Genomic DNA, 25,068 nt, shown 5'->3' on the forward strand with positions numbered 1-25,068 from the left:
TGCTCAAAGGGTAAATACAGGGGGAAAAAATGAAATTCAGCTCTTATGACACAATAGGGTTTTACACAGTGGAACTGTTAAACATTTCCGTTGAGAGAACAAAAGTATTCTGTAGCACAGACCCTATCAAATTCATGAAATACTACTACAGAAAGAACATAAGAATGGCAGTATATTGTTGGCTTAGTGTTGCTCTTGCCTTTGCTGAAAGAAATTTAAGTATTTCATATCATAGCTTTTCAAGTCAGAAGGTGACCAGTTGGTTCACTGTGACCATATTGCCTTCCACACCTCATTCAGCTTCTGGCTTGTGGTTTGATACATTTGCGAGTGAAAAATAACTATGGGAAAAGTTAGTCATGGTTGAAGCAATTTCTTTTTTTATTAATGCAAGCACATCCAGTCAAACACAGAATATCCTGCTTTATGGTACAGCTTTATATTTAGCATTTCAGCTCAGAATAGCAAAACACAGTATTTAAGGAATGTATCAAACCTGGGGAGGAAAATAAAAAGGAACCAATGTAGATACTGCATGGATTTCAAGTATATGCTTGGACTGATTGACCGGCAGAGTGCACATTCATGTGAAAGCTCTTTCATACATTAAGTGTTCTAAAATTGAATTTCAAATATATATTTTTTTTCCTTAAATTTTAAGCATCCCTTTTAAACTTCAATTACATAAACAAAGCTGATATACAATCCCTCATATAGTGTCTGACAACGTTACTAGCTAGAACATCTCTGAAAGTGCAAAACACTGTAATAATACAGTATAAATATTCTTACTGGAATCCAGGGCTGAAGGCCAGTACTTCAGCACAGGAAAAATAGCAGCAGGTCATAAGAATTATCCCTTCCCCTTTCCTGGGCTGTTCTTGTTAACTGTTAGTATTCTACTACTTCTTTCCTCGTGGTGTAACTTGCTTTTGTTTCTCTTTGATGCCAATGCTATGAGAATAGTAAAATGTTGATTTGTCTCCCTTCCTTACATCAACTTACTCCTCTAATTTTAAGTATTTGTCAAGGGGGAAGTGAAAGAGGGAAAGCATTTTAATTTTTCACCGTGCTCCAGGGCCAATAAAGCAAATTTCTGCTAAGTGCTTGCAGATGCTGTATCAAACAGTGGCACTGCAATTGGCTGTAGGCACTCAGGCAAGGAGAGTCTGCTGGGCTGGAATAAACCAGACCCTCAGTCCAGCAAGTCTTGCCCCTTCTTCAACAGAAGGCAGAATAAGATAAACACCATCTACCTAGAGCTGGCCATTTTTCATAAGTCCTTGCAGAGGTCCTCTGCAAGGCTGTGTTAGGGAGGCTGTGACCACTGCCAGCTTCAGAGGGACTGTTTTTGTTGGATTTTTTTAATGAACAAAAAAGAAAAACCAGCCTAATAATCTGTCTCAAGTTATTATCTTATATTCAGCCCTCAAGCCTTCGGAGGGAAAATTACTGAAAAAGAAAAGTAGGCATTTGTGGGTAATAATTTGTTCATTAGACGAAACAGGTTTTAATCTGAGCCTGTTTTTCTTTCTTAACTCAGAGATCAGTTGACAAAAGTCCTAACTATATTTTTTTTCTCCCTTCTTAATAGAAGCTCTTCAGGTACATAGATAGTCAAATTAGGTATAAACTCAGTACTAAAAGGAGAAATTAGAAATGGCAAGCATCAGTGGGTTTGCAGATCACCTCTAATTTTGGTACTGACCTGTTCAAAGGTTTGACTAATTTCTCAGAGTGTTTACCCTTGGATTTCAGTGGGTGCTGTCCCAGACAATTAACCATGGCTTGCAAAAGGCTAGAAAAACTTACATTCCAAGTGTGTCTCTGTTTTAATTGTCTCTAAGTGCAGACTGGACTTTTCAAAGGAACCAATGGAATTAAATGACCAATTCACAGCAATGGACTCTTCTTAAGCTTTTTGGAAACTTTAGCCTTAACTTCAAATTGGACATCTGAGTTTACTTCCCCTTCTTCCCTGGCCCATGCTGATTTTTTGTTTTCCAAAGACTCTTTTTAGAAAAGCATATTAGGCCTGTTTTGCAGAGATTATAATCTAGGTTAAACATTCTTCTCTTCAAACATAACAAAAAAAAAAAAAATTCCCTGATTTTTCAAAAGGAAAACACAAACTATTCTGACAGCCAGAATGTAAAGGATAGTTCCCAGAAGTATTAACACTTAGACATGTGTGCATCCCCACATGTGCACACACACATACTCACACACAAACACACAGACCCAGCAGTTACCCCCTCTCATCTCTTTACATCACGTAACAAAAATAGGTTTGCTGCACCATCAGTGTTACAGGCAGGTATACTCTACTTCATGTGCCATAATTCTCCACTTTATTTAAAAAGTACATTGTAGCTGGTTTGGAGACATCCATATTTTTATTTCCCTTACTTCCAGCCCAGTCAGAAGGTACAACTACACAAGCTCAGTACCTTGTAAGGCACTATTTGCTGATGGAGGAGAGGAACAAACACTTGTGAACAATTCTGCTGATTTGAAGGAGACCCTTCATTTCAAAGCTAGGGAGACATACTGAGTGTTCTGTAGGATACTGGTCCAATGGGGTATTTAACCTGAACACTGGCTTCAGTTAGGATGTGTGTTTTAATTTGTATTTGTTTTGGTGGAAGTAATAAAAAATAAAAATTTGGATGCGGATAGAATAAGATACCATCTCCCATGATACATTTCATCTCTGAGAACAGGGCCCTGCCCTTATATTTAAAATAAAAAACCAAAACCCTTCAGTAAGTGCCTTAAGGTTGACATGTGAAATATTTACCACATTTTATTTCATAAAAGTTACTGTATGTACAAAACAGACCTCATCCAGTGAGGTCTTTCTTAGCTCAGTCCAAGTCTTTCATTCAGGTTGTAAAAACATGTCCATTAGATGTGCTTTGAAGTCTGCAAATCTGATCCAAATTTCTCAGGCTCTATTAAGCAGAGTTGTCCTAAAAGACAAAGCAATAAAAAAATAAAATTATCTATTTTCTATCCCAATGAAAAGGTTTTAATTTTTGGCAATAGATCTATCTGGCATCACTAGCTGACAGCCTCTCTTCAAGGGATAGATTTTCAACTGCTAGAAACTGGAATAAATCTGGGCATTTCAGTAGAGATGCTGACATTAAATGAGATGAAAATTTACCTTGCATAACATTACCCGAGGCCCCTGGGATGAGCTCAGGCTTGTAACACATGTTGTGCGTCTGTCATCCCAAACCACTGCAGGCTGAGCAGTGCTGGCTTTAGTGCAGGGTGCATTGCATGGGGGCTGTAAGTGAAAAGCTCACAGGGACATCCTAGGAAATGTTGGGATCAGTGGGAAACTGGATCTTGTCTGGGACAATGCAGTCCCCATGTGCCCTGACAGAGCTCAGGGCATGCAGGCTGTGTTCGTGCCCTGTCTGCTACAGGTGTGTCAGATCTTCATGTTTGGCACAATTCACAAACCTCTCTGCCTTGGTTCAGTGCTGGAAAAATCCTAATGAGTTGATCTCATCATGTACAGGGGAGTGGTGCTTCCCATTCTCAGGAGGATGAGGAGTCTTTGAGACTTTATCCCTTAGGGTAGGCTGACAATTACCATATTCCTAGAAATTTTCATCCTTTTATGTGATTTGTAAGAGCATAGCTGTGATGAGAGCACTTTGTTAGTGTCTCTATAGGTTTGTTCCCCTGAGAAAATAATGTCTGAACACTACTACAAATGCAGATTATTTTACTGTATTTGATAGCCTAAATGAAGGATATTCTTTTTCACAGCCCCAGCAGTGATCTTGCAGCCTCAACAGATCTGGCTAGAACAGCTGTATCAAAATCCAAACCCCACTGAAATTTTTTCAGATTTAAATTTTGAAGGAAAAAGAACAGTATTATGGTTTTAAGCTGGGTATGCAAATAGGACAGAAGAAGCTGATGGTTACATGCCTCTGTGTGTCTGCAGAAAGACTCATGTTCTGAGGAAGCTTCATACCTGAGTGTTTTCCAGCTGTCTTTTTCCATGTGGTTTTCTGGACCTTCACTTTCAAAGGATGCAATGAACAGAGCTGGTAAAAAAAAAGTAGTAACAATCAGATACATGAGTTCTTTACCTGAGGGAAAAAATCTAAGGGTTGCAATATAGCAGATGTAACTTGTCAGTCTTCATTATAAAATTTGTTCTCATCAGAAGCCAACAGGAAAGTGATAACACTTGGAAAATTACTAATAAAATAGGGCTTTGCATGTATATATTTTTCATCTGCATATTTTGTACTTCAACGTGTAGAAAGACCCACTATAATGTTCAGCAAGGGATTTTACCTTCTTCACTATAAATAGGTGCTGTGAGTAGATAGGTCTGGATTTTCTTGTCTTTTTCAAAAGGACACTCAACCTGCTTCCATGTCAGGAAATCATGAATCTGTCTTGAAATTTCCCAGAACTTCTGCATGAAGGAATTAAAAAAGTATTATTAAAGTAGTACTTGTTTTCTGTGAAATATTAGTTCATTTCTATTTCAGAGCCTCCCAGTCTTATTCTTTATGCTGCTTTTCTTATTGTCCCTTTCTCAGACTTAGACAGAATTGGTCACAGCACCAGCCTAACAGAATTCAAGAAGTATTTGGACAATGCTGTCAGGCACATGGTGTGACTCTTGGGGTGGTGCTGTGCAGGGCTGGGAGTTGGGCTTGGTGATGCCTGTGGGTCCCTTCCAACTCTGCATAATTCTGTGATTCCTTGTTATCCTATCTTCTTATGCCTCCCCTCATTTCTCCCTCTTGCTGCTAGTTCCTCATCTGCTGCCAGCCTCAAGTTTAGGACAGTGTTATCTCAGCCCACCATCTGATCTTTTGCCTTCAGGTTTTTTCATCATCAACCTTTCCTTCCTATATAATAGTGTCTATTTTCTGTGTAGAGTGTCTAAATTCCTGTGACTGGAACTGGATGGTAAATAGTTTATTTGCTTTACTTTTTACATTTCCAAACTTCTGTTTAAATGAAATGTGACATATCTGATCTTTTCAGAAAGCACTCTTTGAAATTGGGAAATCACAGTAACATATAGAAACATTTAGATATCCTTTCCTTCCTAGGATTTTAAGAAATCTGTAATTACTCAGGGTTTGCCCTGTATCTTCTGTGTGCTCCCCTCCACTTACACATGATGACAATAAGATTTTGTCCAGATGTACTTTTGACAGACTGTGGTCACTTGTACATGCATGTTCATTAACTGGGGAGAGAACCCAGAAGCTGTAGAACCTCCCTTGCAGACCTGAATAAACCCCATTACAGGCAGCCAAACTGATGAGGTGAAATCAGCTAAGGCTGATGACTCAGCCTAAAGTGACCTGTTAAATTTGATCAGATATGATGGCTTGCTGCCACAGAAAAGCAACTGCTGGCTTTCCCAGAATCTGATTCCAGTCAGCTGCCCTGGGTATGACAGCACTTGGTGTGGCCCACGTGGGCACCGAGGAATGGGTGATGCACTGAGGCCAGGCTGCAGTGCAGCAGATTTGGGTGTCAGAGCAGTCTGGGCAGCAGCAGGGGCCCACCTTGAAGTTGATCTGCCCGTTGGGCAGGCGGTTGGTGTGGATCTTGTGCAGGAAGTAGATGTCCTTGATGAAGAGGTTGAAGACGGGGATGACGATCTTCTCGCGGCTGCTGTGGGCGCCCTGCGAGCGCTGCGCCGCGCCCTGCAGCGCCGTGCGGTAGTTGCAGAAGTTGCTGGATGGGTCCATGTGGTGCTGGTTTTATACAGGGGGGAAAGGGAGACAAGTAACACGTGTTTCTAGGAATTAAAAGCTTTGCTCTAGCCATCAGAGCTTATTCTTTGTAACTCATTTGGTCCCTTTTAAGGTTTTCGAGGTAGGGTAGCTTTATACTAATCAGGTCTGGGTGCAGGTTTTTGTAACTTCTACCTTGCTTGGAAGGAGGGCTCTGTACTGGCTTTGCATCTATTCCATGGACAAAGCAGACCGAAAGAAAATCATAAATGACTCTCTGGGGGGGGAAACCAAAGTTCTCCTTCGCTGTCACCTCTGTTTCTTATGATGGTTTCAATCAGGTTCTGTTTCCATGCAGGTCTCCACTAGGTGGAGTCCTCCAATTAGTTTTAAGGGCAGCATTCACTGGAGTGGAGACTGCCTCGAAGTTAAACTGGCAAAAATACTCTAGGAAGAAATAATCTAGAGAGAGCTGGCATCTACTTTTCATTGCAACCAAGCAGAGAGTTTGAAATGGAGGAAACACTCTCATAACGTTTATGTGCTGGTGACCACTGACAGAGGTGCCTGCTCTCTGACACAGTAGCTAGCAGAGGTTTGGATGAAACTATTTGGTGGCTTTCTATACAAAGTCAAAACTTTATACATACCTCTAAAACATCAAATTTGGCTGTTTTGACCTTGGACCAGGTTTTCTTTAACCGTGCCACAGGGCTCAGGTTCATGCCGGCTGAATGCAGGGAGAGAGGAGACAAAGAAACAACTGAGTTGAAAAAAATACTGGGCTAATATAACTGGGCTTATGTATCAGCACCACACATTCTGGGAGGTGTCTCAGGCTGACAAGCTGCAACTGAAGCTCACCCACCCACACATGAATCTGTCACTGGCAGACACTGTCCCTGGGGAAGTGTGCATGCTGATGTGCTCGGCCAACTCAGGGCAAGTGTGAGCAGTCTTGCCAGTCAGGTTGTGAAATGGAGTGCCTTTTGCCATCTGTGCTAAGGATACTCACAGATAATAGCCATCATGGAGTTGAAGTTTCCAATGTTGAAGCATTCTCTTGCCACATCAATGAAAAATTCCACCATTCTTGTACGCTGCTTTTTCTTTACAACCTGGAGAAAAACCCAAGAGGGAAGGGATGGTTTGAATTTTGGGTAGGATGTCAGCCAAAGGCACTGTAGCAGGTTCAGTGAATAGACATTTCAAGACTTTGTCCAGCTAAATCTTAATATAGGCCTCAGGATTTTTTGTTAAGAATAATTTTTAATAAAACAGCAGAAATATTTGGGACTACTACCAACTACTTGTGTAGTTCTGAGGGAGTGCACATCTTTGTTTATACAAAGAAGTCCATGTCTTGGGCAATTCTGCATAAACAAGCTGGATACTTTCAGCAATTTCCTGTTACTGAAAAAGGAAGATAATGTGACACTACCATCAGAATATACGCAAAACATTTAAACCTCTCAAGAATGGGGGGGGAAAGCATCAGACAGGCTTAAAGTCAGGGGCATGGAACCTAAATGTGAGAGAAAGCAACTGCCACATCCTGCTTTTCTGGTTCTGCTGCATGTACTCCTGAATGACCTGTTTGTTGGGAGCAGGCAGTGAGGATGAGCAAATACACAAATTCCCACCCACACAAACGTGCACAGGAACAAGCAACTGATGCAAATTCTTTTATAAACTGCAAAGCAAAATTAATTATTGCCTGGATTGCATTCATTCATGAAAATATTTTCCCTATTTAAACCTAAAAGTTCTCTCTGGCTTATATAAAAATGACTCCTAAGCAGTGACTGCACAATCTCTGATCTAAGTACTTAAGTTTCTGTCATATCAAAAGAAAATGGTTCAGTAGTCAAAGGCCTGGCTTAGCCCTCAGTGTGCTAAAACCTTTCTTTGATGGTTTCTTAAATGTATGAGCCCTACCAGCCAGCTCTGGAAGTGTCTTGGTGTGCCTCTGCAATATATTTCTGAGGGCAGGAAATCTTAAGAGATTAGGATCAGTCAGTACATTGGACTTCATGAAAATGCAGCAGGCATTGGGATTCCCGTGGAAGGGTGCCTGAACAACCAGGAATAGGAAAAAAGTATTCCAATTTGCTAGAACTGGAATTAATAGAAATCTAAAAAATCATAATAAGAAGCTTAAAAGAGAACACACGTGGAAAAGAAAAAAAAAGGTTTCTGGGGCAGTTTGTTTTCTTCCATTTCTTTGCCTATTATATGACAGAAGTTACCTTAGCCTCCTCTTTTACTTTTTTTAAACTTTCCAGTAGTACACTTTCTTTTCATATTTAAAGAAAGCTTATTCTTGATTTTTCTACAATGAATGTTGTAAGAATAAAATGAATATAAATTTAAAAATTAATATATTACGGTGCTAATGTTATCTAAATGCAGTGGAAGGACAGCTGTTTATTGGTAAATCTGCATTTAAAGAGGAATATTTTTAAGAATCTTTTGCTGTATTTAAAAATAGATAAATCCTAAAGAGCTCCCAACTCAGTCCACACAAGTTCCGTTTCACTGCATGACTAATGCAGCTGCACAAAATTAAGGAATATATGCAAAGTCAAACATAGCCTTGAACTCTTAATCATCTGAGCATGCAAATAATTTAATGCTTGAATAATGCTATTATCTTTAATTGCACTGCTAATGTTTAAATCTCATTTAGACCACTGCTTGCCTCTTGTCCTTAAGGCAGGATCCCTTTGGTATCTTGTTTTCTATGCACACCTACCCGACAAATCTCTGTAGCCACCAGCATGCTGAGACAATTGAACCAATTGTCATAGGCCTCCAAATTATAGGTTTTGGTCACATCACTTCGGCACTGTAAGAGAACAGGTCACCTATTAAACCTCTCCTGTAGCATGATAAAGGCAAAGTTTACCAAAGGATAAACTTCCTTTTCATATCTTGACAAAATCTTGTTGTGTGTGTTTTAAGGCATGAGCTTAAAGAAGCTTAGGAAATGTCAGTCTTTGTTGCACAGGGTATACTCAAATTATGGAGTTATTATTCTTTACCCTGGTTCATCTACGTTTCTTTTTCCATCTGTACACCTCTTTGTACCTTGTGATTATCCAGGGAGTCCATGTGGCTGACAATCTGCATCAGATCCTCTGGATAAATGTTGCTCACCCTTTCCTGTGTTTGGAGAGAGGAGAGATTGTCATTGTACAGACAAACAGTTCTGTGAAAACAAATCAAAGTTAGGAGAACATTTAGGAAACTTTATCTTCCTTGAGCAAGGTGCTTTTATCAGCGTACCTAACTGGTCTTGTTCATTGCTTGACTTGGTATTTTTTTATTAAAACACTGGAGGCTCTCAGTGAAGCCATAGCCAAATTCCTATTGATGAGTATGTTAATAATGTTAATATTTATGAAATAGCAAGCAGAAGTCTCCACCCCAGTCAGTCTCACCAGCTCGATGTAGGTCAGCTGCTGTGCCAGGATCAGAGGGTCACAGCACACACTCAGGATGTCCTTCTGGCTTGACTGGGGCTTGGTTTTGAGGATGGTGCCCTTGTCAGTGACAGGCTGACGGAATTTCTCTCTGATTTCCTGGTATTGGCTCCGTGCAGAAAGGGCCATCAGGAGATTCTGTGTCATCTGGCTAATGATCTTTTTCACTGTTCCATTTTCCTAAGCAGAAGGGAGAAACAACAACTGCTGAAAACCTTTAGCTATTGCAGACATGGATCACCAGAGAATTTCTGCCTGGGAAAAATAAATGCCTATTATCCATTTTCTTTCATCTTTTCTGAGCTGATCATTCTGTGACAAATGACCTTGTCCTAAATACCCACACAACTCCATAATGACCCTGTTCTGCCTGCCTGCCTCCCCAGCTCTGCTTTGCTTGGCTGCCTGGTCTGCTCCTTTGGGGAGTGCCCCATTTCAAAGGCATCTGTGTCAGCAGCTGGAGTGGGCATGTGAAAGGTGCTGCAGCTGCTTGCACAAGGCTTCCTGGACCCTCTGTGCACCAAAGGCCAAAAACTCTCATCCTGATCAGACCCACTGATGAATCCAGTCTGTCTAGGCCAAGCAGAATCTGGGGAATTCACATCATGTCAGGAATATACCCCTACAATATCCTAACTTAGCTTTGAACAGCTAAGTATCCAAATATTTATATAGGAGCACAATATACATCATGTTCTCAGAAAACTGAAATGCCTTTCCTGTTTATTGTGTGCAGATTTTAAACACAAGATTTGTAAGGATTCATTGAAAGGTAAAGCCACAGGAACACAATCCATCTGCTCAGTGTTTTGACAGCTAAGGTGATTTTTTTTTCTGCCATTGTGTCCTACAGACATTTCTCTGAGATCACCCCTAAAGAGCTAACTTGATTGCTTTCCTACCCCTCCGTCCTGTCTGCTACTGCTTTAAGTGACCCAGGTTTCTTCTTCTGCTAGGAAAATTAATTCAACCAGACAGTCCTTTTCCTCACAGAATCATTCTCTTGCTTTCATGCAAATTACTTTTCTTGAAGTTAACCACAAGGTTCACTTCTGCCAGGCCTCACTAGACAGAACTGCAATGAATCTGTGACCATTCAAAGGAGCCACTACTGTGCAGTGATGACTGAAATTATGCAGCAGATGTGGGAGATGACTACCAAATACTTGTGTATTTGCCTGTTATAATTAAGCAATAATGGTGTCAGAATGGTGCTTTACAAGGCAATAATCTGACTCCCAAGTGAAATCAAATGAAAAGCTGAAGGCAGTGTAGCTCATCTTGAGGCTGGATTACTGCTGAACAGCAGCTGTCTGGAGTCATTTCTGATACTGTGCTACAAGTGTTCAGAAATGCCAAGGGAGCTTGGTGGAGGGGACTAAAACAAAGCAGAATTCTCCTCTCTTATGCTGAGCTTTCCACTGTGAATGGTTTGCCTTCAGCCACTGTGCCTGACTTGCCCACGTGTCTGGAGGAAGCAGACCTGCTGACAGGATTGCAGAAAATGACACTTGAAGATAGGTGAGAGTATTGCAGGTATTATGTACAAGTGAGGAAAGAAACTCAGACATGAGAAGCTGTGGCTTACTTAAGCTATTATGAATTCATTAGCATCTTAATGCTTAGACAAATGTCCTTAAGAGTTTTAGCAGCTTCCTTTCATTACTAGTTTTACCCTAATTTTCCCTACAACTTTGGAAGATAAGTCAATGACTACACAATGACTTGTACCTGTTTGAGTTAATTTTTACTAACTTTGGGGTGCAATCCTGGCTGCAGCCAGTTGGTATGCTGCTATCACCAGGACAACACCTGACTGCTTTGTGTGAGTTCTCAGGTGACTTTCTACCTTTATGTATGAAGAATAGTGTCCTAAGGGGATTTGAAAAGGCTTTAAAATACAAAATAAACCCCCAACCTTTACCATAATTCCATGCTGAAGCATAATTCAATGTGCTAACAAAAACTTAGAGTGAGAGCTGCTTTTTGTCAGTGTCAAATTAGTATTTCCTAGGGGTCAAATGAAGCACAGCTGTTCATTGATGAACTTTGATTAGCCTTGTTAAGGGGGTAAATGAGGTGGTGCTGTAATTCATGGATGCCATCAGATGCCTCAGACACCACAGCACAGAGCCATTCCACGAAGATGGGTTTTTCTCAAATGGCCATTATTCATACATAAGAGTGGGAAGGAAAAAGGAGAAAGAAAGGGCACAACTCTTTTCTAGTTCAAAGTAACAGACAAATTAAATACTGAGACAGAGATGCTAAATAAACCCCTGCCAAGTCCCCTTTCACAGTGCTGTCTCTGGCAGCATCCACCCCTTGGCCCTTGTCTGCAAGAAGAAGAGAAAGCTGCAGTCCTGTTTCCTCTTCCCCCCCTCCTGAGGCACTGACATTCTCATCCAGCACCCACATAAACATCTTTGCTGATGCAACACAACTGATGAACTTCCTTCACCTCACTCTGCTGTCCTAGCCCTGACTCACGCCCTGCTGTCAGGCCTGTTGTTCTTCATTTTCTCTCTACTTGAATCAACAAAAGCACATAATACAACTGTCTTCCTGGTTCCTCCTAATTGTTCTCAAAAATATCTTGAAGTTGTGGGTTTAAAAACAATAAGCTTCTACTTCTACAAAAGTACAACTTCACATTTGTACAAGCACTTTACAACTAATTCTCTTGCAGTTCTTGATTATACTCTTCCTTCTGTCTATTGCTGTTAACAGTGACTTTCTCAATGAACAAAAAGTGTAGGCTTTGTGAATGTTGGGAAAGAGCCAGAACTAACCAAAAACTCCAACAACCCCCCCTCCCCTGGCCCCATTGCCTCCCTCCAAAAAATTAACACCCCTTGTTTTATTCCAATTCACTTTATCTGTTTGCTTTAGAAGGTTTTTCAAGGCATAGTTTTCTTCACAGGCTAGAAACTCAGGGCTTTTAAGACTGGTGATGGACTAGCTAGCAGAGCTCAAAGATAACTTCTTTGTGAAAATACTGTGCCTGTCACCTGAAACATTGCAATAAACTTTTTATTGTTAGAAGCTGGGAATGAGGTGCTAAATAATAAACACCTTCACCTTGGCCAAGAGTACATGTGATACAACTAGCTGGTGTGTCCTGCAGAACTTAGACATACAGAGTAGGGACAATGTACAAAGGATTGGAGTGTACAAAGTATGTAATGTACAAAGGATGGTCAGTAATTCATTATTAAATCCTCTTGAGCCATTCTAGTTACTGTCCTTTCTCCTTCTGCACCATGGATTTTTCATATTGCCAGGACTATTTTCTCTCTTCTTCTTACATGTGGTGATTAGATGTAGACAGTTCCTGCTAATGCACCATTAAGTCCATCAGGCAGCCCATGTCCTGTGGTTACCCTGACAACCCAGCAAGTGCTGCTGTGGTTCATTTAGGAAATGCTGCCTGCAGGATTGCACAGAACGTGGCACAGTTCATGGGACACTTGACAAATGCTGCTTTAGCTCTTAACTTTTCTTTCCTTCCCACCCCTACCTCATCACATTGTGTGATCCTGTGAGCAATCTCCTTCAACTCTTTCATGGATTTTTCATCTTGGAAATCATAGGGGAAAGTTTCAGTCCATTCCTTCAGGAGCTGAATGATTTTGGCAGCGAAGGATTTTAGTTTTGCCTAGAAAGAAACAATGAGTTGATTACTGATCACAGACCTGTTTGACTGCAGATTAATTGGCTGATAAAGGTTCACAGAAATCTAGAGACACCCTTGAAAATACTTTTTGTTAATAGTAAGTGATGGGGACAAAAAAAAGAGCGTATTTAACTGTGCACTAGTTTCCTAAATAGTATCATTTAGCCTCCTTTGATGGTGATGTCTCTTACCAAACACTGTGAAGACATTTTCAAGGTGAGTTGTATAAAACCAGGAGGATGACAGAACAGTTGAAGTGACTTGTTTAACTGAAGTCCATGGGGTTTAAGCTGATGTCTGCCATCTGAGGCAGCAGTACTGCAGTGTTTGAATTCAAATGTGTACAGACCGCAGTACTCTACCAACCATGTTCATGAGAAACATTCACAAAGACATTTCAGTTCTATAGAATTTATCAGACCTTCCAGGCTGAGCTGTATATGAAATAAATGAATGACAGGAAAGACGTGTGCGTTCTCTCCGTGACGTCTCAGTCAAAACAGACTTTGACAATAAAAGGTATTGGCTTCTGTTCAAAAAGCTATCAACCACAGAAAGGGCAGAGAGTATTTTTTTTTTTGGTTACCTGTGAATCTTGTAAGGTTTTTGATCAGTTAGACCTGAATTGGGTGCCAATTACTCCCCTCTCCATTGCATCAATGGACAGCAGCATCAAGACATCCAAGGGAGCAGTCTTGTGAAATGGGGAGTGTGAGTGCTAAGAACTTGTAATGAACAAGAAGAATCAAACCTTAATTTAGGTTCTATTTATCCTCCTGCCCGGCTTGTGATGCACAGAGGAAAAAGAGGAAGCTCTCTTTGTGTTCCCTGCCCAGCTGTGTGAATGCAGAGGTCCCTGAAGGCAGCAGCTGCCTGTCCCCAGCACTGCCCAGCCCTCTGGGGACAGGAGGGCACTCAGCATGGCACTGCCACCTCAGGCAACTGCTGAAAGCCAGAGAATGTCTCCAAATGCTGCTAGCAGCTGCTGCCAAAACAGCATCTCATCATGGCATGTTCCAGTTTATCTAATCAAAACCAAAGGTCAATGAAATTAGGCTGGTTTTGTTTTGCCTTTTTTTTTAATATCTCACCATTGTATAGTCAGTGATATTAATAATCATTGATAAGAACATTGAAGTTAAACCATGCAGGCTTCAATCCTCAATCTGACAATTAGCCAGTGCCTGCTTTTAAGTCCAGAGGGAATTTTCTTGGATTGTTTTGGTTTTTTTAAGACCTGCAAACTGCTAGTATGCATTTCCTACCTGTTTTTGTTGACAGCATTTAATTGATGCTGCTAATGAGACAAACACAGAATAGCTGCATAGGGAGGGCAAAACCAAAACATCCCCACTCTTTTTGCCAGCAGTGTCTTTGCATTCCTGCAAAGCAGTGTCTGTCAGTGCCCCTTGTGTGGAGCTTCAAGCTATTTCTCAGCAGTGTGGGACAGAGCTCCAGATTACAGCTGCCTGTACTCCAAGCTCCCACTGTCATCTGCCTTGGGGAAAAGACAATTTATACTTATTTGCCAGGAAATGCATGGAGCCTGACATTATTAAAAGAATAATCTGTAGGTGGTGATGGATGATTAATTAGCCAGGGAGTGCACTTCCATTCAATTAAAATGAACAGGTATGTGCCAGCTCCACTTCTGTTTACCAAAAGCTGCTACAGAACTGTTTTTTAGTATTAATCATCTTGACTATCCTTTCTTTTTAATTTTTGGAACTGAAATAGGAGTGGTAAGGGCAGAAAGGTTTAAAAATCTCACCTTGGGGCCATGGCAAGCATCTCCATATGAACACTCAGTTCATAAAGAATTTATGGGTTGTCTAGACTGACCCAAGCAGCTGAAGAGACTAAATCAGTCATAGCTGATGCTTTTTTAATGCTGCTATGTCCAAGATTGCTCCTTAAAGACCAGGAGCCCACTGAAGAGGTAGCATTAGCTGTCATGATTTGAAGTGGGTGCAGCATAACACCAGGCCATATTTCATCAGTATTTTTAGGCACTGATATAGAAGGAAAAGGTTTGAAGGAGAAAAATGAAGCTTTGTTCTTGTAGTACTCAGCCAAATTACCCCAAATTATACTCCATGTACAGCTTAAAACACAGTGATTTATGAACACTGACTTCACATCTCTTGTGTCTATTTTGGAGTTGTTATGGTTTGCCCTCTTCTTATGCCAAGCCAGGCATGTTGCAAGACAAACTGCACTCCTCAGGTTTTAAAAAGCTCAATGTTTCATCAGATGCTCTTTAACACTGATGACAATAAGGTGTACACTTTCTGAGAGCAGTGCTAGGAGGCCTCAGTGCAGCAGAGCAGGGCATTTCTGTTCCATGTGCACTCTGATGGAGCCACAGCAGCGGGACAGGCTCAGGGCAGGTGGTGGCCCAGATGGAAACCTCACAGATCTGGGGGCAGCAGCAGCAGCAGCAGCTCAGTTTCCTTTCTACCATGGCTGCCATAAACCTACCAACCCACTTTTCTCCAGCCCTGCTCCAGACATGAGCCTCCCCTTGTGAGGCCTGACAGAGTTCTCTGGAGTCCATGGGAATACTCCTCCCACAAACATTTCTTTGAGAAGAGAAATAACTCTATTAATTTAAGTGTTCTGTGGATTGACCCTGTTCCTGAGACAAAACAACTCCCATTTAGAAAGGAGGGCAATAGGAAAGATTTAATGGCAATGACCTGGTTATATGAATTTTTCCATTTTTAAAAAGGAGGACTTACTGGCAAACAAACCCAGAGGAAATAGTAACTTTTGAAGGGATTGTATATCTATATAATTTGTTTTATATATGTATATATGTTTTTGTTTTGTATATATATTTGTTTTGCCTGTCTATATATACATATACATCCTTTTGAAGGCTATATATATATATGTAGATAGGCAAAACAAACTTCTATGTTCTCTTTTTATTTCTTACTTCTTTAACTTGAGCCATATAAAATACTCAAGCTGCAGACAAATTGTACCACAGGTGAAACAACAGGGTTTTTACCCACTTAATAATACTATACAAGGGATTTTTCCCTGATAATCTTGCTTGATACTTTCCAATCTCTAATGCACTTATGGAGAGTTAAATTTTTTCCTTTATGGTCAATCTTAACTACTGACTTGTATGTTATAATTGATGTCTTAAACTGTGAAATTCTTGCTTTATGTGAGTAGTTAAAAGGACTCTAGGCAGACTCCAGGACACCCCAGAGCGTTTTTCTTTGCAATCCACTTTTTCTGGGTTGTATTTCTGTAGAATTCTTTGGCTAGCCAGTAATGTCAAAACCAAGAGAATGATAAGGATTGTGGTGTGTAACCTCAAAACCTGCTCGCCAGTTTTTCAGCTCAAATGCTATCCAGGCACCAAGTTGCACAGCTTATCTTAAGAGATTTGCATAAGTAAACTCGATCAGAGATGCTTTAACTGCTTTTTGTCAGCTATTTCCTGCTTTGCAGCCACTTAATTAGAAGGTGCTGGTAGCTGATGATACCTTAATGGATTATGACTGTGAATACTTGAGAGTATCTCAAATTAAGAGTTTGTATGCTGTATGTGAAATGAGATTTTATTTGTTGCCATGTAGAAAAACAAATGTTTGCAAGTGCTTGTGGCCAAACTATTCTGTAAAACATACAGGTGTTGGCAGTAGAGGGCAATAAAGCAGTAATTTGAGAGGAACATCAGAAGTTCATGTATTGTTTTCCAAGAAATTTGTGTTTAGAAGGCAGGAAAAATTTGCAGCTTATATTAAGGAGGTAGGAAGGGATCAAGGGCATAACAGAAAGGGCAGCCAGAAAAGCATGTAAATTAAAGCCACCTCCCAGAAGTGATTTATTGTCACCCTGCTGCTAGCTGAGTTTCCTGCAGGCCCATGTCCAAGGTGCCAGCAGAAGGTGAAGGTGTAAGAATGTAAGAGGAACATATGTCAGTGCAGGTCACCATTTTAAATAAGTGCATCTCTTAGTTTTTGTGAGAGGTAACTCTTTGATTTACTGCTATACTGAGTTCAAACACCCCAGCAGTAACCTGCAGCAGAGGTTATTGTTGACTCTAATAGGATGGTGAGGCTGAATGGAGAAAGGGATTTTCTGGAATCTGATTTTCCTTACTTGGTGAAAGCCCAAAAGTGCAAACCAGTTGCTGGGCAGCTTTCATGGCACACACACACTGCTCCAGTGCACTGCTCCACTCTCCTGCAGCTGCCTGGTGAGGCAGGACATAAGCCCAGCAAATGTGGCCAGCAAATGAGATAAAGATACTTCAAAGAATGAGACCTAAATAGAAGTACATCCATCAACAAATCCCAGTTACAATTTCATATTATTCTTTATCAGTCTATTTAGCTTTACAATGAGGAGAGAGTGGAAAATAAATGACAGCACCACAAGTAACAGAGGGACACAATGGTCCATTTACCTTTTCTGCCTCAGTCCCCACTTCCAGCTGCTGCTTCTGTTTAATGCAGATCTGCCCCACTTTAGCCAGGAGCTCGTGTGGGTGAATGAAGACTCGTGAGCTCAGAAGGAAAGTGAAGATGTAAGTTCTCTGTGCAAGGAGAAAAAAGAAAGGAAAATAGCAAGTTGAAAAGCTTTAGCAAAACTAATGTGTCTTCCTTGGAAAAACTAATCTGTAAACGATGAATGTAACTTTGCTTCATTTAAAATTTCTCTAATTTTTCCTGTCTCCAGAGAAATGCAGGTCCTTTTTAGCTCTGTTGAGAGGAAATGCTATAGGCTTCAAGGCTGTTAACTGTGGGGTTTTCCAATTATCAAATGGTTTCCTTTTAAAATGCCAGACTCTGTGCTTAATTAGTCATCACTTACCAAAGCCACAAATGAAATACATCTAATGAAGGGTGTTATGACTCTTAAACAACACTATTTAATGCTGCTTGGTTTCTTCAAGAGTGATTGATTGTTTCTCACTGAGCTGCAGAAAACCATGTATATTCCAAACCACAGCTGTAATTTCTTAATGTATGGGGATTTTCCTTCCTTTTCCCCCACAATCACTGACAGAAGTTTTCACTTAGACTGGGGGCACAGGACAATAATTTACTTTTAAGCTTGACTTTATTTATCTGGGTCTTGTTTCAGAATATGAACACTGCTAATAAATACCAATAATGAGGTTGTCTCATTAGAAATAGCCTCTCCATTGTAATTTAAAAGCTGTGATGCACTGTATGGTACTCTGGACAAGTATCCATTGTACCATATTCTGGATCATTTCATTGAAGTGAGGGTGATTTTTTGTCCTAGTCTTGGTCCAGTGCTTGAAGCTGGGCTGCTGCATTGGGCTGTAATTGCCTAATGACAGTAGCACCTCATAAGTAATTCCATTTTTCCCTCAGGCTTTCTGGTAAAATTTGGAGTAGGGAAATTATAGGGGATCTCCTTGACATTGTATTTCAATTAACCTTTGTTATGTTTGAAATGTCCACTGTTACTTTTTCCATGTTCTAGTGATGTGACTTTGCAGGACACAGCCAAGTGCATTTAAATAGTCACTGTGAGCTTGTACCACCTCTGGCTGGGCAAGTAAAGTAGAGCAGTTAAAATCTTAGGACCAGTTGTCTAAAATATGGTATCTGTACTATCTCTGACCAAATTCTGCAGCTTGCAGTCTCTAAAACAAGCTTATAATTAAACAAGAATGGCATCTTTATGACCCCAAAGTGGTTATGTACTGTCTCTCTTTAATCAGAGTAAAATGTGCTGTAATGAAAAATGTTTTCACTTCTCTAGTACTCAGCATGCCCTATAATACAAATTTAGCACTAATCACCAATTATCAGGGAAAAAGGAATTTTTTAAAAACAAAATAAATAACACTAACCAAAAGTCACAGTGTTCTGGGAGTGAATGAAAAGTATAATATTATTAAACACATATCTAAACATACAACTCTGTCCTTCTGAAGGGGTGTAATGAAAGTACAGAATGTACAATGTGATACAGCAGCAGTGATTCCTAAACTGATGTGTTCCCTACTCAGAATGAAACAACAGAAAGAACTGTGTTGGGTTGTGAGATCTGGGGTGTGTGTCTTTAACTATGCCTACTTATCCTCTGTTTCACTTTCTATCTCATGTGTTCATTGTTGTCCCTGAACTTAAAACTATGAGTCTGGACTATGTGGAACAGGAATTTAGCTGTTGGGTGAGTCAGCTGTCGCTGGGTTGTGTGAATTTTTTTTTTTTTGCACTGAAGACTTGAAGCAGCCCTCACTTTTTACTGTATTTTGCATTTGAGAGATGAGATGGGTGGGGAGGAAAAAACAAAAGGACGTGACATTCTGATCCCTTCCCCACATTCTTGCTTTGGGAGTTGTGAGGGCCTGGCTGAGAGATGTCAGTAGCAGGGAACCACAACTTCAGCCACACTGCCCTGGCAGTGACCTTTGCTCTGATAAGCTGGAACACATTGTTTTAAGCAAAGCTGTAATTTTGCTTCTCACAGTAATTCTAGAGTCGGTGTCCTTGGTGGAAGCGTGTGTGATGTGGCACAGTGTTTATCCAGAGGGACTCTGAGAAAGGGCCACTCACAGCATCATTTTCCTGCTGTCACACAGCAAGAAAAGTGTCACATGACCTGTGCTTTTATTTGGTTCCTTTGATAATGTTTTATAGGATGTCCATAAAAGTTTTGAACTGGCAAGATACAGGAAGATCCAGGCCATGACAGTGTGTACTTTCCATTTTAGGCTTGCTGATGTGTCTCTGTAATTAGTGATAGCTGTACTGGCCCCATGCAATGCTTTTTCAGACAACATCAAACTTTTAGATTTCAGAAACAAGTTATCATTCCTTCTGGAATCCATCTACTCTATTTTTATTCCATTTTAAAAGTCATTTGACTGGAACTAGGTTCATTACTTTGGAAAACAAAATTGTTCTACTGTGGTCAATCAAGATATGCTGGTTTACACCATACTGGTATCAAATGGAGGGGTTTTGATACTTTAATTACTGACACAGACAAGGACTACAATTAAGAACCAAATGAAAAATGACAGCAGTACTGACCCCCCATTTCCTTGTCTCTCTGCTAGTAGCCACTCCTTATCCAATAAAGAAATTTCAGGCTGAACTAAGCCATGCATTTAAGGTTAGTGCTAGGTTCAGGGGCTAGAACACAGTTGTTTTGGATAGTAAAGATTTCATACTAATTAGTATTTCATACTAATGTCATATGTACAGAAGCTAAATGTTATAACAGTGTAAAAACCTACAGCTTCTCAGGCAGTCCTCTAGCCATGAGAGGATGGTTTGGAGAAGGAAATTTAGCTCTGAAGCTAGCTAGTTTGATACAAAATGATTAAAAAATGCTTCCATAAGAGATAAGAGTGAAAGTTAAGCTCCATTTATCCTAAAAGTGACAGGTATTTGGGAGGGGAGGCAAAAAAAAAATCCTTTCTGCAGTTGGGAGAATGTAAGTAGACACAAAAGGGGCTTGTGCTTTGCAAGAGAATAAGAAGCCAGATTCCTTTAGTGCCTAAAGTTGTTGCTAAGAGATGAGCTGAATTATATTAAAAAAAAAGAAGAGTGTGAGTGCACAAGACTAAAGAAGGAATTGTTACTCTCTGACCCAAGAATGCACTGATGACTTCTCGAGGCGGGGAAAAAAAATAAAATTTCTCTGTGTGCACTCACTGCTCATTCTGGAACTTTGTGTTTGTGAAATATTTTCTTCAAATATTTTCTTGCTTGGGCACAAGGGTTGCAGACTGGTACATTCCATTCCTAACCTCCTGAACTCCTCTGTCTCATGAGCATACATTTCCCTATGTGCAGAGCAAGTCCCCGCACACAAACAAGACCCAGAAGAGCAGCACACTAATGCAGGCACTTATCTTTCCTGTCCTCCCTTGCCTGTCTCGTGCTCTGCCAACATGGCAAACACATTTTTGTTCTGCCTCTGTAACCAGCACAGAAAGACACAGTGTGTTTGCTCTGTCCCCACTGCCTCTTTCTCTGCCCAGAAGGTTCCGGTGATCAGTGTGCACGCAGGCAGCAATGCCTTCTGAGCACTGTGCTCAGGTGTAGTCATCAGAAAACTTGGGTGAGTATTACAGTTTCCCACTGTAATCACTCTGAAAGAAGGTAACCCCTGCTCTAATACTGCCACTGGCTTCTCTGGGTGATACCTTGCTGCCTTTCTTTGGATGAGTAGCCAGAGTTAAGACTAAGAGGTTTTGATACTTCTCTCTTGAACATACAGGACTGGCTGCTCTTCTGACAGGATATCAGTTTAAATGGCTACCCCCAACCCTCTGTGGCAACTGCCCTAAAACCACAAATGAGCATGAAATGAAGTATAAACATGTAACTGAAGGGAAATAGGAAACTTGGGCTTGAAGATAACTCAAATACAGCTTCTTCTTTATGTTGTTCAGAGCTTAATTGTCTACTCATTTATAATTAATCCTTTCACCTAAACTGGGTGATCTGGTTTAACTAAAGGTATGTGTTGTGCTATAGAGGAGATGAATTTGGTTCGGTGCTGTTGTTCATCTCTCTTTCCCTGGAGTTACCCTTGACTGCTTCTGTTGGATGTTCAGCTGTGAGCCTGCAGTCTGTTTAGCCTGCAGGGTGGGGTCCATGGCTGCTTGCTTTGGAATGCACTCTTGCATGGCATATGAAGGGAAAGCACCACAGAAACTAGCAGCATTCCAAAGTAAGTTGTAGACCCCTTACTCACTTCCTGGAACCATTTTTAGAGTAGCTGTGTTATAAATAGATTTCATGTTGCAAGGTACAATAAGAGATGTGCATTAGCAGCTACTTAAAAAACTTTGCTACACTTGTGAACTTCAAGTAGCAAGTAACAAGATTCATGTATCAGAGGAAAGAGAAGGAACAGACTCCTTGGATTATCCTAAAGCTATTCATTCCACTGTTATACCACACCAGCTCTACCCGCTCGTTTCTTCGTGCATCTGTTCTACAATATGTATTTGGGGGTGTGGAATGGAGATTTAATGTCTAACAATGGTTATCCCTCTGAGTCTTAGAAAGGATTTGGTACTGGCAGCACAATTGTATGTTAGCCATGTTTAAATATAAGGTTTAGGATTACTTTTGAACTGGAATAGTAAAACGTGCTTGTTTTGCTTTTTTAATCCTAGACTGATGACTGATGGCAATTTTGCACATTCCCACTGAACTCTTACATAGAGAGTCCCTTTTTGTGGATGATGATGATTGTGAGGATGTGTGGTGTTATTTGTGAGAACTTGGGACTGGGGACTTTATTGTGATTTAAATGAGACCACAATAAAACATTCTGCACAAATTAGACTGAGAAATATACAAGATATAGCATGGCCCACTGCAATAAACATTAAGTTTGGCATACAAGCTAGTATTGACTGCAGTTTCCTGCTCCCTTGTTAGTTTTTCAAGGTGCTGTGATATATTTCTGTAATTGCTGCTTTTTCAGAGCTCAAATAGAATATAAGTTATATAGACCCTCTGATCTTTGGCCACTTGTTCCAATAGTATCTTTCATTAATGGGCACAAAGAGTAATTTTAAGTGATGAAGTGGTATCTTAATACCCTAGGTTCAAATTCTTACTGCATACCCTAGAGTTCTATATAGGTAAGATTCACTTTGAGGACTGCACTGAGGATGTTCAGCCAGTTGCAAAATCATTTTCAGGCTCAAGAACGTACATTATTACAGCACTGGCCCATTAAAATGTCTTTGGAAAGAGAGTATTTTAATTAAAATCTATTTTAGGTTGTGATTTTTTTTTTCTGATGGCCTAACTAGGATATGCATAGAAAATTAAGGGGAAAAATACTAGAGCTGTTTTCAGGTCTGTTTCCCTAGGTAGGACCTGGTTAGTAGTTAATCTTGGCTGCATTAGAGCTAAAGCAGCTTAGAACTATGAAAATTCTGTGGCTAATGCTGCTTTTAATTGGTTCTTAAGGCACCCATTTGAGTTCAAGATGGCTTTATCTTTCTAACAAGTGCTCTCATTTAGAAAGAGAATATCCCTATTGAGCAACATCTTTAATGAATGAATACTGCCAGTAAAATAAATGCATCTTTAGCCTACATCTCAATCTTGAATCAGACAGAGGTAGAATTTCATGACAAAGCAACAATTCAGATACTAATGCAATATGGGAGTACTAAACCATGGGAGTAAAAAAAAAAAAACCTTTTGGTGGCTACTTACATCTGGGTAATAGTCCATGGTGGGCACCAGGCGCTCTATCAAGGCCTCCAGTGATCCAGAAACAAGGTTCCCATCCTGGTAAACAGGGTCCACACATCTCTCTCCCATGTCTGGCTGCACTTGCCCACTACAACTGGAACCAAGCATGCTGGAAAATATTGGCGTCTGGGGCATAGTTTCCTGCAGAAGGGCAAAGAAAGGGAGAGAGGGTTAAGCTTTCTTGCAGGATGTCTTATGTGTGGGTTTTACAGAGGCATACATTAAACACAATTACAGTTTTGACTGAAGGCAGCCTCAGCGTTCAAGCTGAGTTCTGAATCCAAGCAGTCTGCAAGCTGGCCTTGGTGTTTGAAATGCACTTTAAACTATGTTTCTAAAGCTGTAGATGCATGAGTTATAAGAATTTTCCTCACTGCACTTCATTTCTTCCTTCTCCCCAGTTTTTCCCTGGTTCTTTATGCATAAAACTAGACAGAGATGAAAATACAGAATGCTTTCTGAATTTCCAAGATACTCAAGTGGTGCCTTACTGAGCAAATAAACAAATACTAAGCCTTAATGTTCCCATTTTTATTCATTTTGAAGTCAGATCTTTGGCCGAAATACTTCACTTGTGACGATAAATCCTTCACCACTTCTGTAGCTAGATGTAATCCAAGTCTCTGCACAAGTGCATCTTGTGCATGTAGATATCACTGGAAACAGCAGGGGATATCCTGTCTGATCAAAATTGCCATTTTTTTAAAACATGTACATGAAACCAGGAACTGGGCGACATATACTGTCATATACAAGCCTAATTTAAACAGTCTCTTTGGAGATCTTTGCTTAGGATACAAACCTGTTGTCGCAACACAAAAACCACACGAAGGTTTAGGCTTTGCACCTCCCTTCCCTTGACCACAATTGTATCACTGTACCGCAGCCTTTGAGTAAACTCTAGGGGGGTTCTTGTTTGTTTTAAATTGGCTAGAGCTTAAATCTTTGCAGAAGGCTAAACAGAACATCTTGCTGCTGTATGCAAAGGTTGAAAATGCTATTCAGCATCAAAACAGTTCCCCCTGGCTGCTGAAATAGTCAAGACTGTTTAGGAGATCAAGTGCAAAGAAGGCAGCATTAACTCTTGAGCTGCTGTCTCACTGTCTCTGAAAGAGACAAGATACTGACATAGATGGAAAGCACTTATGTAGATGAAAAGGATTAGGCCATTATCGGCACCTTTAACCTGACAGCTGTTTCTAACTGCGCTCATCTCCTGCACTTAAGTCTTCTCCTGAGCAATTTTTTAATGCAAGGCATATTTTTCCTCTCAAACTCTCCAAAGTCAATCATTCATGTTTACAACTGGAATACAGAACATTTTTCTCCTCTTAGGCACTGATAAATGCTAGGTGCACTGTGAGGAAAAAAATACCAGTATTAACAGAACTTGTTTATCAAAGTGACAGATTTACTTGTGTGACGCTGATAAGTAGAACTGTTTTGTGGCTTTTACCAAAAGACCATTGCGTACATACGTGATAAGAGACATAAGGGAAGTGTAATTCCCTGTAAGATAAATATAGGAGCTGTTTAATAGCAACCAGGGAGACCACAAAGAGGAATGGAGCTCAGTTTCACAAGTTCAGGACATAGAGTCCAATAAAATAGAAAATGCAGGATCAAATGTCATATCAAAAGAAATGAAAAATGACAGTTCTGCACAAAAGCACATTAAGGTTACTCGGTATTTTACAGATTTATCTGTTAGGCCTGAGCTTTGCAGTACATAACACCGAGAAACGGCTGAAGCTAACGGCTTTGCTATCTGTACTATGTAACTCGCCAGTAATTTGCTTTTTTCCCTTTTAAGGTCCATAGCAATACAGCCCCAAGCTGCTGCTCAGGATGGTCTGGCTGTGATGAGCACTTCTGGCCAAGAACTTGAAGTTGCACAGGGCTTTTAAGCGAAGCTAACCACTAAACAA

The 25,068-nt window shown here is 40.4% G+C and overlaps 1 protein-coding gene across 5 annotated transcripts in view; it reads right to left on the minus strand.

Annotated features, from left to right (window-relative positions):
• Window positions 1–357: 357 nt before the first annotated feature.
• RASGEF1A (RasGEF domain family member 1A) overlaps window positions 358–25,068 on the minus strand; it is a 145,684-nt gene continuing 120,973 nt past the window's right edge. For all 5 annotated transcript variants that reach the window (XM_036385260.1, XM_036385256.1, XM_054515531.1 and 2 more), the window contains 12 exons: window positions 23,102–23,281; window positions 17,329–17,457; window positions 12,741–12,878; window positions 9,179–9,400; window positions 8,826–8,900; window positions 8,491–8,583; window positions 6,751–6,853; window positions 6,386–6,465; window positions 5,565–5,756; window positions 4,327–4,450; window positions 3,998–4,070; window positions 358–2,972 (listed from right to left, as the gene is read on the minus strand). In XM_036385260.1, the coding sequence (XP_036241153.1) occupies window positions 2,948–2,972; window positions 3,998–4,070; window positions 4,327–4,450; window positions 5,565–5,756; window positions 6,386–6,465; window positions 6,751–6,853; window positions 8,491–8,583; window positions 8,826–8,900; window positions 9,179–9,400; window positions 12,741–12,878; window positions 17,329–17,457; window positions 23,102–23,275 (1,428 nt within the window). In that variant the 5' untranslated portion in view covers window positions 23,276–23,281 and the 3' untranslated portion in view covers window positions 358–2,947. The remainder of the gene's footprint in view (window positions 2,973–3,997; window positions 4,071–4,326; window positions 4,451–5,564; window positions 5,757–6,385; window positions 6,466–6,750; window positions 6,854–8,490; window positions 8,584–8,825; window positions 8,901–9,178; window positions 9,401–12,740; window positions 12,879–17,328; window positions 17,458–23,101; window positions 23,282–25,068) is intronic.

The sequence above is a fragment of the Molothrus ater genome, chromosome 8 (assembly GCF_012460135.2).
Source record: "Molothrus ater isolate BHLD 08-10-18 breed brown headed cowbird chromosome 8, BPBGC_Mater_1.1, whole genome shotgun sequence".
NCBI lineage: Eukaryota > Metazoa > Chordata > Aves > Passeriformes > Icteridae > Molothrus > Molothrus ater.